Raw genomic sequence first — 12,556 nt, 5'->3', positions numbered from 1 at the left:
TGAGTTGTAAAAAAAAATATTTGTCATTCGTAAAGGAGTCCCATCCAACAACTATTTTCTTCTGCACCGTAACAGAAAAAAATAATCAGTCGCGCATTTTTCTCCATTTTTTTTTTTTTTTTCTTCAAAAAAAAACCTTTGGACAACTTGTAAATGATTAGTGTGAGAGCGGCGAGTACATAGTATGTGCCCGGTACAAGATGAAATGTATGCATGTTATACATAAAAGCCGGTTCATTTTTGTGAACTGCAGCTCAGTTAAGAAAGGGTGATAGTTCAGAATGGATTATTGTCTAATTGAGTTTTTCTTGATCCCTAAGATCGATGGGGAAAGTAATTCAGTGTATTGTACGTAACCTTATGGCACAAGCATTTGAGTACACAATAATCATGCTTAGGTATTCAAAATTTAGCTCAGCCATTAATCAAGTACAAACCACAAAACTGTGGCTGTCGAATAACGGGAAAAAAGAATTTAAAAAAAGTTGAACTTAGTATTTGAAATCAAAATTATAAAGATCTATATTTTATCATACTCATCGGTGCTGCAAATTTACCCTTTTGGAAAATTAGTCAAACAACAATTTGTAATTTTCTTTGAGAATTAAGTGTAAGAATTCTTAAAACAATGCCAATTAACTCATTTAGATCAGCTTATAGGATATCTTTTCAGACCACTTGACTTCACGTCGGTTGGACTTGTGTTTTTGTTGTTTTTTTTTATTCATGGAAAGATGCAAGTTCTCCAACATGTGAGAAAGTCTACATAGTTCTGTTTTTCAAGACATAAAAGGGGCACTTATTGATTTTTTTCACAAAAATGCTGCATATTTTCCAAAATGACCATTCAGCTACAAGATTCAAACAGCATCCCTATGAGTTCAGATGGAGGGACTTGATTGAGGCAAGCTGCATAACTTGATGTTCTGATTCCTCAGTTTTAACGTCCTTATAAAACATTCTATATTATTACTTCAGTATCATCCGAGATATTTGCAAAATTAAAGATTGGACGTTCAAAGAAATTCCAGTTATAACAGTCTCAAATTGTAAATTTGGTTTCGTTGCATTTTATAACTGTGTACAGGAAAAGCAAAACGTAGAGCCCATCAGAGTATATTTTTAGGCAGTTACCCAAAATCAATATAAAGAACTCCTTGATTTCCTAACTTTTTCCATTCTTTTTGACTAGCTTCTTTGTTGTCTTATATACCAAAACAAATACCATAAATCAGATAGATTTATATCTATTATATATCGAAATTATTCTCTTAGACAAAAAGTGGAAAGACTTTAACATAATATGTTTTTGCTAGAGATTAAAGCCACACATGCTTTGGTTTCGTTTTCGTTTGAAAGCCTATGGAATGACGCCTCCTTGAATTGACTAATTTAGTTGTCGGCATCTTCTGAGGTCGTTTGTAATCAGTATACCTAACTGGATAAATATTTTCTCCATATATAAAGAAAATAAAACAAAAGAGAACAAAAGAAAACCCGACATATTAAAACTTGGAAAAAGTTCATTGGTAGTAAACTTTGGGAATATTAAATCTGTTCAAGGTGTTTTGAGTATAGCCAAAACAAACTGGCAAAGTGCTATGCACTTTTTGGCGTCACGAGTAGTAAACAGCTTGTGTCCAATCTGTTATGTAATTTTGTCTTTCTGCAGTTCCGTTTTTTGTCGGTTCGCTGTAGTATCAAAAACACTGACCTCCATTTACTTGAGGACATCAACAAGAAAGATAAAAAGTAACAACAAAAAAAGGCAACAGAAATCGTCTCATAGCAGAAGGCTTACTCAAAGACCAAAATGGCGGGCTTTTTTGAGAAAGTATTCTAAAGGTAATTGCATTGTCAATCCAAAAGGAATAAAAATAAAAAATAAAAAGATTGAAAAACATCTTTAAAAAGTTTTCGTCTTTCTACCTCGTGGATTAAGTACATAAAAACAGCAAACCCTTTTTGACCCCATTGATACGTACAAAGAACAAAGACGCTATAAATGTTGACACCAACATGGCAGAAAAGACGTCGGGTCATCTGTGAAACACCGAAGCGAGAATGATCTTTGAACCGCTAAAAAAATCTCTAGAAAATGTCACACAAAATAGTCTAGTCATAGAGCTAGACTGTAGTGTTATTGTTTATTTTTTTAAATCACATCTTTAATCAATAAGCATCAAATTTTAAAATTCCTGCCATTGCATAAAAATAGAAACAACACTGCTTGCAATTGAACGCAACGCAACAAATAATCACCATTATCAAGTCTAGAATCAGCAAAACCTTTATCATTTTCCTTACGAGCTCATGATTTCAAAATAGGTTCATTTTGTCAGATTATTGGAGCCCCCAGTTGCACTTTATGATATAATTAATAGAAACACAAACAGTACATGGATCATGATGACCTCTTAAAGCGATACCACTAGTGACTAACCCAAATAATATGCGTTCTTTTTTTTTCTTTTTTTTCTGGGAATGCATTTTATTCTACAAACTTTGACTGGCCGCGACTATTTCATTGATAGTAAAGACGAGAAATTAGGCAATAGCTGTTATAAATGTGTCATTCAAATACGAGACTTTATAAAGAATGTGTGGCATTTGTTGTCCAACCGAGTTTTGATTATTATTTTTATTAGTTTAATGGGAAAAAAATGTTTATGGGAAATAAGATTATATTGTTACATTAATAAGTACAAAGGAGTTTGCACTCAGCGGGGTCTTACGGATATTCGTCCATAGGTACGAGGGTCATTTCTGCAGAGAATCAACAACAGTTCATGTCAGTTTGAAGGCAAGACTACAACACTACATGTGTCTTAACCATGGATTAAGGATTCGGGGTTAAAGTTCTTTTGTTTAACTGAGTGTTCAATCTTGTTCTGAAAGTCAACATCCCACACATCGATGTCTCGTTCCTTCAAAGTCCCAGTTTTTCAAGTACTTGTGCAGCTAGTTCTGGGTTATCTTTCGCCATGTTGGTTTCCTGTTTTCCTGTTGCTTCTTATTCGGTGTTTCTGTCAATCTTGGCTCTTGAAACTTCTACAAAGTAACCAATATTGGCCATCGATGAATTTATTTTGTGACCAAAATGTTTGTCGTCCACCAGTAAATCCTTTTTACCTCGTCTGTTGCAAGTGAGGGCGTTCTCTAGGTCTTTTACCCATGTCGTGTTTGAAAAACAAATATTTTATATGAAAAACAATGACAAAAAAAGCCTGTGTTAGCATTACTAAAATACTAAATAATATAAATTTAGAATAAATAAACATCTGCAAACAAAATACTTTATACTTTTGTTGATAAACTGACGTAGAAATGAAATACAAGACATTTGTTTCGTACTAATCAGTAGCTTACGAAGCTGTACAAACAGTCCCTGGTATGGTGTAAACTTCCCATCGACTGATCTGCAAACAATTCAGTTCAATTCATTCCTTGAAAAATATCAACATCTAATGATATTGGTTTAAAAATTCATAAGATAGGCAATCACATAAGATAAAGACTTTCTTATTTGCTCTTAACACAATTTAATTACTTATATTTTGCTATAAAGGTCGCTACTTTGCTGATAAAATACCCAACACTTTAGAGTAGTAGAGATAGCAATTTTAAAAGTTTGATTCCAGGTTTTCCTTAAAATATTATCTGATTTAAAAAACCTTATTTAAGTCTTTACACTAGAATAATTTTATTGAGAGGATTTGTATTCATCGGTCAGTGTTTTAGAAGAGACTATAGTAAAGTTTTGTAAATGTTTCGGCCATCTTGGGATTTTTTAAAGCAAGCATCACTATTACTAGAAATTTCGTTCTATCTTTGTTTCTATCAAAGTGTATTCCTCTCTCACTACTGGGACATTAACACTAGTTCCTAGTACAAATAAGAAAAGTATTATTTATGAAAAAGCTACTAAAACGAGGAATTCTGAATTTTTTTACTTCAATCAGTACTTTGTTGGTGACATCAAAAGGCCTGTAGCATCCTCAGAGTCTCTTCCAACACTATACGTATTTTCGTATCGTTTATTTAGTCTTTGCATAAAGAAATATAAAAAAACAAATTACAGCTGCAACGGGTTCAATGATCGAATTCGTATTTTTATGCAAGGGAGTTATTTTTGAAAACGGTAAAAGGAGAGTGCTGCAACTTGATGAGTACAATATTTGGAGAGTTCCATCTTCGACTGAATCGAAACGCACCTATCAAGGATTTTGAGCCCTGTATTATGCTGTACACTCCGTTTAGAACAATTTCAGGCGTCCTAGCTAGATTATTGAACGCTTCATAAAGAAAAAAGACAAAAAGGATTACATTTTTATTGACACTCGCTAAGAAAGAGGTGTTTAACTAAGTGGAGTTTGTAAGAATTTTCCACAAATATGAAATTCAAACAAATGTTATTGATTACTACAGTAGCATCTTGCAGTGCTACCAAACCGACCATCAATTATAACTGATTAAGTTAAAGATGCGATTGGATTTACTAATCCCATTTGTTAGTTAAATGAGTATAAAGTCGAATGCAGTGTGCGAGAGAGGGATCTTACAACCCATTTTACCACCATAATTTATACTTTGGCTCGCTTGAGTCTTTGTTTTGGAAAAAAATAAACTACTCTCCTTCACTCAAAATCACTAGTTACAATGAAAATTAATTATTTGTGTTAAAGTAAGGTTTATCGTCTTGAAGATAAAAGCTGAAGTATGTGAAAAAATAGCAACAAAATCTAGTACATGAAGTAACAATAGCTCTGCTTAATAACGAGTACATAGTCCACGACGAAAACTAAGCCTTTTTGACCTCGAAGAAGAAAATTTTTACTGTTGACACTGATTTGGCAGAGAGGAAAGATAGGGTCATACTTGCAATACACTCTTGTGATCTTAGAATTGCTAGTAACTTACTACATTATTAACACCCTAAATTGTGGTGAGTTTTCCATTCAATTTTCGGTTTACTTTAATGTTTTTACGTTCTACAAGATTTGGATTCCAGTACTTTAAAATTCTGTCTAACAGAAAATGCTTATAAAACTCAGTTGGATTAATAGCTTTAAATTCAATACTTGAAAGAATCAATAACTGAAACCAAAACTTCGATAAATGAGGTAATGCCTTTTTTTTAAACTTACAGACCTTCAGCTTTTTCAGTATCTTAAATTAGTAATTCTTAAAACAATGTAATGCTATTAGTTCATCCTCAATTAGAATTAAGCAAGTTTACCTTTATGAAGCTTGTATACACACAATGAATTGAGCTTAAAACTGAGCAACTCTCTGCTTTGTCTCATCAAAGCTTTACTCAGAGATTCTATAGTGTATTATTGTACATGAAGTTGATAGATGATGAGCCGAACGGACAGAAATCTCCACAGAAAACGCTCCAAATCTTCAAAAAAGTATTAAAGGAACTATCTTCTTCTCCGCTCTAAACTTACAAAGTAATCTCGCGTTGAAACAAATTGATTAATGGCTAGAAGTTAATATGAGTAGTGAAAGCAGCATCGAGACAGAACCAATAACGAGCCTTCTACAGAAGCAGACATACTTGTTCCGATGAAAGTTCTAATCCGTTCTGTAAACGCTTCTCTTTGAAAATGCCTAAAACACGAAGGGTATGTATGTCTAGAGGAACATACTCGCCGCATACTATACGGTGTCTTAACTTACTAGCTATCCTTATTTCAAATATGGTTTTCAAAGTCCTCAATAAAAGAAAAGCAAGAGAAACATACCTCAGAAAGAAAGAAAATTCCAAATTAGTAGCATCGGCCTACAAGGAAGCTTCGCCAAAATGGCTGCCATCATCTGGTACAAAAAGTACTTTTTTGTCGATTCTGTTCATTATTTTATTGCTTTTCTCTTGTAGAAAGTTACCAACTTTCTTTTCTTTCGTTTCTCTTTCTCTAAGAGGTTCACTCTTGCTTTTGTTACATGGCTTTTCATGCTTTACGGGAAATTTATAACTTGCAGTTGTTTGGCCCTTCCCGCGGGAAACTCAACGTCCATCAAGATGCACTATAACTATCACTCATAAATCTGCCACAAAATTCATTTCAAATGCTCTAAAATAAAATAATATGCTGTTACATATATACATTAAGGAAATATTGAGAACGAAATGAAATATTCATTACTTGTTTGATGGCGGCAATCTTTCAGTACAAAGAATTGTCATTTGTAGGCCCAGGAAGTTCTTTCAATAACTTCAGAAGTCTTTCCTCTTTTCTGATCTTCTTTAGTGCTATTCCTTTCTCGTACATGTTTCAGATATACTTATCTTAGTGATTTGGGTCTTAAATGCTGACCACATTCGAGCATGATATTTACTCGAATGTTAGTTTTAGGCCCTTTGGAACTTTATAGTTTTGCATAAAGGTCATAATTTTTAAGCGACACACTACACACCTTTAACTTTTCATGGGTGGGGAAGGAAAAACTAATTGTCCAGTGAGAGAAATCTTCCGATACCGATACGGTTGCCGTTCTGCCGATCCCCTAGGTCTTTCCTTGACGATATAGTGCGTTTTTATAAAGAAATATAACTTTTAAGCCAGTTTGGTTTTTATATGAACGGAATGTGATAGTTTCAGTGGAGAAATCCTTGAGTAGACGGCAACCAAAACTCAAAAATTGCTAATCGTAGGTTGCAAAAATGACCGTTAAAATCATGTACTCAATCATTAGCTGTTTCCTTTTCTCCGTTAAGTACTGAAAAATGTTGTAAATCATGCTGTGAAATTTGATCACGATTAGAGTACCTGGTGTATTCACTATAACACGAGAGCACTCGTTGAGTACACGACATTAAGAGGTTCCAAGAGTCATGGAGTCAAACATAAAAAATCCCTAATAATTTAATTGCTGTGAGCCGGCCAAATTGTCTTTAAAAACACAAAAAATAAAAACAAAAATTTTAAATCTTGTTTATTTTGAAATCAGTGAAGACAATAATAAATGGAGAGAGCTTCTTAGAAACTGCGGCCTCGCCAGTGAAGACAAATGGAATCCAGCTCATCTTGAATCGTACCATGTAGCTCTTGACTAAGAAGGACCTTTTAAGAGATACTTTATTCGCTACTAGGGTAAAAGGCAAAGCACAAAGGGGAAAGCCCACATTTTGAACAAGATTAGAATCTTGTTTTGTGTGTGTGTGTGTGTCTTATGATTGGCGCGAAATACCGAATTTCGGAAACTCAGAAAAATAGCTGAGACTGATATTGCTATAAACAGTCTTTGTTTATGCTCCTCTTTCTCTAATTCCAAAGGTAGCATTTGCAAAAAAGTGTCATACATGCATGTGATGAGATAAAAGTTTGGAAAAGTTCAATTTGTATTAATATAAACCTATGAACAACAACAACTTCATTCAAACTGAATTTTCAGCAAAATCACACTTTATTATAAAAGGTAGGCATATCAATGTTTTAATATTTTAAAAAAAATTGATTTAAAATAGCGTTTCTTTATTAAGCATTGTACTGGAAGTATTGGAGATAAATATCATTCATTATAACACCTTGGAACTAAATATCAATTAAAGTATAGTAGCATGTATATATACCAAATGATATAAGTCATAACTGAAACCAATGTTTACTGGTGTAAATAGCTTTGGAAAATTCCAAGTTCATTGAATTCTATTGAATAATAACAACATATATATTCGTATATTTGTCACTATGAGGTAAGAATCGAAAATAGATTCATCATAACTTTTTTTAAGATACACGTTTTGAGAGCAGCATTGCAAGACTTCTCTCTCAGAGTATATATATAGATTAATACACAGAGTATATATATTTATCTGTAATATATATATTAAAGTGCTACCGTAGATTCGAAAATAGTATAATTTTTAATTTTTTTTTGCATGTAACTTGATTGTATATATATATTTATATGAAGTAAGAGTTCTACATATGATAAAAGTATAAAGAAAACATGTAAAAACAACTTATATGTTAGCTATATATCTCTATATAAATCTGAAAGACATTGGGGTAAGACTATGAAAGCTCTAAAAATATTTCTATAAACGAGGAACAATTTTTTATAACACATCTAAGATACCTGACCCTGTTTAAATGGAAGGAATCCATGTATGTTGACAAGAATTTAGAAGAAAGATGAGGTCAGTGCAAACGACAGATGAGTGTGTGTGGTCGCTAAAACATTTTAAGAAAGAAAGAAAATATGACATTCAGAATCATAGACATTCGTACTTGTTTAGAATCGTTTAAGAAGTACATTTTTTCGCTTATTAGTAAGTCTTCGTGTAAGTAAGAAATACCTTCTTCAACAATTTACGTCAAGATCAAAATCGTGAGTTAGTTGAAGATTTCATACCATATGACAAAATAGATTCATTTGAGTTAGAGTATTTTTCTGTAGTGATTTTTAAAAGTTCTTTTATAGTCGTAAATTCGATGTTTTTTAGTTGGTCCCGGAATCAGATCTAATCGGTGTAAAATGGAGCTATTGTAATTAGTTGACCTCCTGTTTAGAACACAATAAACGTGACACATATTCACCTTTGGAACTCGTAATTTCGTTCGTTTTCGAATAGAAAAAGATAGAAAACTATTTTAGACATTAAATAGTGTTCCTAGAGATAGCTGGACAGTTTTGGTAGAATAACACATTTCAAAAATACTATGATAGAAATACTGTTCAAAGTTGATTTAAAAACCTGAAATGTTTAGTTGGTTTGTACTTTTTCTGTGTTCAAAAAAGAACTCTTCGTTTCGAGAAAACCAGACAATAAACTTGTATAAAAACAGCGAGTGAAAATCGTCTTGTAGTAATTGGATTTCCTTGTTGATTGACTTGTTTCTTTCGCTGAAAGCTTAGCGAAGTTCAATGCAACATGGCTTCCTTGAACAAGCATGACACACACAACTCGTTTAACTGAAGGTAAATCGTGGTTTTATAGTTTCCAAGTCAACAAATGTACGCATTTCTTGAAGCTTGGAAGAAAACGAACCTGATGTATTTAAACTGTGTGGCATGCATTCGTAGCCGTTCAACATGGAATCTTCCCAAACATGGCTGCCTCTTTCTTCCTTCTGGCGATTTTCTTCGTTCCTTCCTTCGGGATTCATTTTTTCCTTGATTTCCTTGCGCCATTTCGTTCGCCTGTTTTGGTACCAAGTTTTAACCTGTGTTTCAGTCATTCCCAAGTCTTTGGAAAGCTCGCCACGTTTTGCTTCTGTTAGATATTTCTCTTTGCCGAACTCCTTCTCAAGACGTTCAATCTGGCTATGAGCAAACAGGGGTCTCTGTTTAGGTTTTCTCATGAAGCGTTTGCGGCGTTTCAAAAAGGGATTCATAGCTGTGAAATTAAAAATATAAAGTGTTAGCAAAGTGTGAAATACATATTCAATGGTGCTGTTGAAATGAAATAAACTGTGCAACTAGTTAATCGGATTATATAAAAGGATAGTTCTTGTTTGGTCGTTTAGCTTCCATACGCATCGTTTAGCTTTAAGATAAAAACAAAATCATACATACGAGAAAAGTTGAAACTTTTCGCCTAAACGATTTTGACGATAGGTGAGTTGTTCCGGAATATTTTGAAAACCCCAAGTGCGGAAACGGTATTTTGAGATCACGTAGAGTTTTTCGAGTTACAAGACTCAAAATGGAAAGTAAACAATTGAGCTGCGCTCAAGAAAACATTGATGTTTTTCGCGCTCTCGTTGAGAAACAGGAGACGACGTGTGTTTAAGTCACGTTTACCTGAACACGTTGCGCACTGAGGGTCGTATATAGAGAGATGTAACGTATGATGGACCACAAATTGGGAAGAAAAAGCAAGACAAATCGAACTACAGTACAACAACGAGGACGCTGTTTCTTAGGTTAAGACAACAAATGGTAAGACCAACACCCTGGAGTAGTTACTGGCTTCACAGCGCGTGGTCTCTCTTAACACTCGATTTATCATGCTCAATTCGGGTCTACTCAACGTACGAACACGTCACTATGTGACAAAACGAAAAACTAACCAACTATATGTTGCACTCTGATGGCCTTTGCACCGTACGGAAATAACTAAGACAAGACAAGACTATAATGTCATGGCAAGTCAAGTCTAAAGGTACTTATAGTTATACTTACACATTGGGATCCCTTGTCTAGGGTAGCTTAAGTTGAATGGGAAGGTTGGGAACGGGTGTGCGGCAGCCATATGGAAATCCTCAAGATTCAATGGGTTTTGAAAAGGCAAAGGTGGAAGCATTTGCGTTATGCTGAAGTCCATTAGTGATGGCCTTAGGGCTGTAGGCAACAGCGATGGGACTGCGGCTAGTGGTGGAACGTTGCTAAAACCTTGTGGAAAAATGTCAAATTTTCTAGCCTCCTGTGTTCCGCTGTTTTGAATGTTTAGAATGTTGTCTATTGAAAAAGAGCTCTTACTTGGAGCCGTTGAAGGCGATCTTGTAGCGCGATTATCGGACGCCATGTTCGAAGTGTTACCAGCCCGGTGTACAATTGAGAATGAGCGTAAACTCCAACAAGTTATCTCGACTGACTGTCTCCGCTTATATCATATCAAAGCCATCAAGATCGCGTCACTGCTGTCTAATTAAACCAGTCTATCATCCAATCAACGCGGCTCGCATTCACGAGGTGTAAAGCCCCGTGTAAAGTGCTGTAATCTACTTTTACAACCACCGACTATAAAAATAGATTTTCCCGATAGCAGCAGAGTTCTCAATCCAATGTTTACGTACAGATGCCTTTACGTCATGTTGCTTGTGAAGGCTATAAATCTTGACGGGATTAACTAAGACGGGTAGTGTGTATACTTGTACGTAAGCTAAAAACTGAGTCGTGACGTAGACGGCCATACCGAAGGGTCACCGTCTCAAGCACGAGCATGTTTCCGGTGTCAAAAATACATCAACCGGAAGGGTTCGTCCGCTTCTCGGATCAATTCAACACTTGTACAGGAAGGTTTGGAGTGCAAGGCATTTCGATGTATTTTTTGGACTGATTTACAGTTGCATGTTGCATGCAACATCTTGTTTAGAGTGTGTTTGTTTGGGCAGGAAATCGTCAAGTGGGTAGCGAGTTGGACGGATTTGCTTTGATCAACTGTTCCTTTGTGTGCGCGGTTCCGCTTTCTTGTGTGTCAAAGCCCATCTTAAATCTACCGAAAATATTTTAGTTTCTAAGAAAAAAAGAGTTGAAATAATCAATCCTTTTTACTCGAAAACAACAGAAAAAAAGCCAATATTTCTTAGGCGGAATAATTCAACCAACGAGCGCGCGCGCATACAGTAACCGTCGTATGGTGCGCAACTGTGTCCAATTTCTGTCGGCACACACCATTCCATTGCGCACTATGCCTTTTGTCCCGGCACGGCTTGAGAACTCATATGAATAGTGCAATTTGTGTCATCTAGAAAATAAAGGTTTACATCGTACAATATAATTTCGTTTTTTTTATCAACTCACCGAAGAAAAAAAAGCAAAAAATGTATCTCGATAGGCAAACAATGTAACATTGATGAGAAACTTCCAACACCAAGATCTTGTCATTGCTCAAATCTTGAAGAATTTCGCTTTAAAACGAATGGTTGAAAATGCGACCTATAGATTCTGCATTGGTTATTTTTAAGCACTTTTTTGTAAAATACGATTTTTCAAAAAATCTCTCGAGTTAAACATGTTTCAAGTCTGCGCGTGGCCTTAGAGATTAAGCCCTATATTTAGGATATATATATATAGAGGATTAAATGTACTAGATCGGTTGTAAAATAACCCCCTGTTCAAGTAGTATAAAAAACATCTCTTTGACCAATTTACGACTTAAATGATAAGAGAAAAACCAAAAGAAACAAATAATGTAATTGATGTTCACAAAAAGTCAATAGTTGGTGAGTATAGGCTTAAATCTATAGTGAGAAGATTAAGTGGATTAAGGAATTACATCTTGTATTTGAACCAAGGCTGTGATAAAGGGGCAAGTTGTTGGGTCGTGTTATATCACTTATCGTAATAATATCAATATCGGATTTGAACAGTGGGATACCTTCCTGTAATAGCTCCTAGCACTCCTAAATAATTAAAGTATAATCTGGCTTTTGTATATTTTTATTTCACTCATCATTTCATTTTTATGCTTAAATACGTAGGTCGTGAAATTTGTTTTCTTGCACAACCCAAAGCCTCCTGTCGGAAAAGAAATAAATCAAAATGTCTTGCATTCTGTGGCGTGGAAGCCGCAATTATCCAGCAAATTTCCAGCAAATTTCAAAGATCATAATCTTTGTGCAATGTCAATAAGCTTTACAACCGCAATCCAAGCATTGAAATAACATTTCCAGATTTTTCTACGATTTTTTCCCCATCTTTTTATACCAGTTTTGGTTCCTTTTTTCCATTTGAAATTGCATGAACTACAACAGGCTTGTTCAGTAGGAATTTAGTAATTTACTAAAAATAATATATCCGTCTCATCCTTTTGTTAAAGCAATCTACTAAAGATATATTGAACTGATAATACATTTTCAGCCTATTTCCTGTAAAAAAT

The 12,556-nt window shown here is 34.6% G+C and overlaps 1 protein-coding gene and 1 long non-coding RNA gene across 2 annotated transcripts; both read right to left on the bottom strand.

Annotated features, from left to right (window-relative positions):
• Positions 1-2,623: 2,623 nt before the first annotated feature.
• On the bottom strand, positions 2,624-6,415 carry LOC116297928 (uncharacterized). The gene is made up of 2 exons (XR_004197279.2): positions 6,153-6,415; positions 2,624-6,080 (listed from the first exon to the last, which is right to left on the bottom strand). It is a non-coding gene; the product is annotated as an uncharacterized LOC116297928 (long non-coding RNA).
• A 998-nt stretch (positions 6,416-7,413) lies between these two features.
• LOC116297927 (hematopoietically-expressed homeobox protein HHEX homolog) lies at positions 7,414-10,784 on the bottom strand. Its single transcript, XM_031706252.1, has 2 exons — positions 10,138-10,784; positions 7,414-9,349 (listed from the first exon to the last, which is right to left on the bottom strand). The coding sequence occupies exons 1-2, from the start codon at positions 10,478-10,480 to the stop codon at positions 8,922-8,924; spliced, it is 771 nt and encodes a 256-aa protein (XP_031562112.1). The 5' UTR covers positions 10,481-10,784; the 3' UTR covers positions 7,414-8,921.
• Positions 10,785-12,556: the final 1,772 nt, after the last annotated feature.

Source organism: Actinia tenebrosa, unplaced genomic scaffold (assembly GCF_029948245.1).
Source record: "Actinia tenebrosa isolate PJP-AT-01 unplaced genomic scaffold, QUT_ActTen_1.0 PGA_scaffold6__47_contigs__length_16458017, whole genome shotgun sequence".
Taxonomy (NCBI): domain Eukaryota; kingdom Metazoa; phylum Cnidaria; class Anthozoa; order Actiniaria; family Actiniidae; genus Actinia; species Actinia tenebrosa.
Note: the sequence above shows the minus strand (reverse complement) of the source record. Positions and strands in the feature narration are given on the sequence as shown.